The following is a 2,382-nucleotide window of genomic DNA, read 5'->3' on the forward strand; positions in this document are numbered from 1 at the left end:
CTCGTATTCAAACAGCATTATATGCAGAATGTGTGTCTCGTTGTGAGCCTTCACTATAAGGGATTAGAGTATACTAAATTTTACACATTATATAGGCTATATATATAAAGTGACGTTTAGACGGTTCGTTTAACTATTATACGTAAAGTACGTTTTTTGGCGGGGTTAATGAAAGTGTTCCAAAACGCGACATTAATTTCCTGATGACCTAATACTTTAGTTACTCTGTAGTTAAAAGTTGAATATCCAAATATAGTAATGATATTTATTATGCAAGTTTTGAATATGTCAATATATACCTTAAAGCAACATAAACACAATACTGATAAATATATTTCCTCATGATTGCAAAAATATATTTCAGACAATAAATGCAAAGTATAAACCTTGCTCTCCGAGGTTCTTCTTCAATGTCATCATTTTTCTGCCATATCATCCTAAGAATAGACCTTTCCTGTGGTGTTAGACGCGATGTCGCTGTTTTCCTTGTTTTGCTGGAAGTCGTTTGTTCTCGAGCGATAGACATCTCTTGAAGACCTGTTGTTACTGTTTGTTTCAACTTGTTCATTGGGCCAGAAGCCTCTCCAGTCTCGTCTCTAGATGGCTTCACTATCTAAGAAATTTTAAGCAAGAATGGGTCCCATTTCTTACTGGGTTTTCTTTTCCTAAGGAATTTCCTCATAAGAAGATGGTGTAACATTTCTCTTTAAATACGCATGGTCTAAACTTTTGTACAACTGAGTGATTAGATTCAAAACCTTATATTTTTATGTTAACCACGTTAACTTTAATTGCGGGTCACCATTATTAATAAATGCGTTTTTGATTAGAAAATTAATTACATGTAAATAGAAATTTAACGTAAGTGAAATTTAACAGAAAATTGTAGGAAACACCTAAAAATTGTAGTCATACAGGAGAATAGATATGCATTTTAAACTGTTAAACAAATAGGTAAATACAAAAGTGTCATGAAACAGTGAGTTAATTTTGTTTGTGCCATACCTTGATAAGTCTCTGATTATGAAAAAGCAATAATTTATAATTTCAATTCAGAACATGCAAAAATTAATATCGCTCTTTGTTTTTGTATTCAAATGAACTTCAATGAAAAACTACATTTCCTTTCTCTCTACTATGTAGACGACTTATAAATTAAATAGTTTTCCATAGGTGAAAAAACAACAAAACACTACGTATAATTCTGAAACGGAAAGAAACATATGTACTCTTCTTCTTTACATCTTACCTTCTTCATGAAAGACATCACGTTAGTCGAAATCATCTTGTTTATGATTGTTCGCCTTTCTTCTTATTTTACCTTTTTATTATCCAGGAATTTTCCGGTCAATAGTCGAGCATGTTGGCGATAGAAGCTCTTATAAACGTTATATCATCGTTTCTAGGCAACCGTAGTCCCATCAATTATGATATAGGAAGGACGTATACGTCTTGAAACGGCGTAAAAAGAGCTGAGAGGCTACAGACAGAAGTCTTCAAATAAGGTATTTTCTTTAGAGCTGTGTGAAAACGAACAAGGGCTCTATATTTAGATATCTGTTTTTTGATTGGGCGAATAATGGTTCTATATGAAAAACTGATTTTTGATTGGACATGATCCAAATGGTAATTAAAGTAGTTTACCTTTGATTTATAGTGGTTAGCTTTCTTTTCAAAGCATCATTTACTCGCATATAAAACAAGGGTAAGACATTTCTTCAACTGCGCTATGAAACATATAACAAAGATAAAAGTTAGTGCTCTTAGACAATGAAACTTTATAGTTTCAGTTTCACTTGCTTTAGAATGATAACGCACAGTTTAGCGTTTTGAAAAGAATGAGTTTTTTTAATAAACACCAGATTATAAAATTTTATATACGGCTCCCATTGCAATAAGCTTTCTTCCATTATTACATCTTGTTTCGTTTCATGTAAGACAAAAATCATCAACAACAAACGCGAATGATCTGAAAAGATATATTTTGAGTGACATGAGATATTTCTGCAGAAGGATATAAAATTTGGAAAACACTTTTTAAAGCGATTTGGAACTTATCATTCAGTATATTCTACAGCAGACCTGTTGTTTAATTAAAACATTTCCTGTTATATATACAACGTTAGTTGTGATTAATTTACTGTTAAATAAAGAAACACAAAAGACCAAATATTAATATCTTTATTTTCCGCTTTGTTTTGCCCCAAGTTCGTTATTTAAGCATTTGTGTATTTCAACTTAAAATAAAGAAGATAATAAGATATACTTTCCTCGTACATGTCAATGTATCTATACCTACTGATGTGACTTTATGTCAATGTATCTATACCTACTAATGTGACATTATGTCAATGTATCTGTACCAAAATTACTACTCTTTGT

At 31.4% G+C, this 2,382-nt stretch overlaps 1 protein-coding gene across 1 annotated transcript in view; it reads right to left on the reverse strand.

Moving 5' to 3' along the window:
• LOC106473688 (regulating synaptic membrane exocytosis protein 2-like) overlaps positions 1-1,495 on the reverse strand; it is a 59,481-nt gene extending 57,986 nt beyond the window's left edge. Inside the window, exons 1-2 of the mRNA XM_022403147.1 lie at positions 1,250-1,495; positions 387-613 (exon numbers count right to left, since the gene is read on the reverse strand). Of these exons, the coding sequence (XP_022258855.1) occupies positions 387-613; positions 1,250-1,285 (263 nt within the window). The 5' untranslated portion in view covers positions 1,286-1,495. The remainder of the gene's footprint in view (positions 1-386; positions 614-1,249) is intronic.
• Between the last annotated feature and the right edge of the window lie 887 nt (positions 1,496-2,382).

Source organism: Limulus polyphemus, unplaced genomic scaffold (genome assembly GCF_000517525.1).
Source record: "Limulus polyphemus unplaced genomic scaffold, Limulus_polyphemus-2.1.2 Scaffold133, whole genome shotgun sequence".
Lineage (NCBI taxonomy): Eukaryota > Metazoa > Arthropoda > Merostomata > Xiphosura > Limulidae > Limulus > Limulus polyphemus.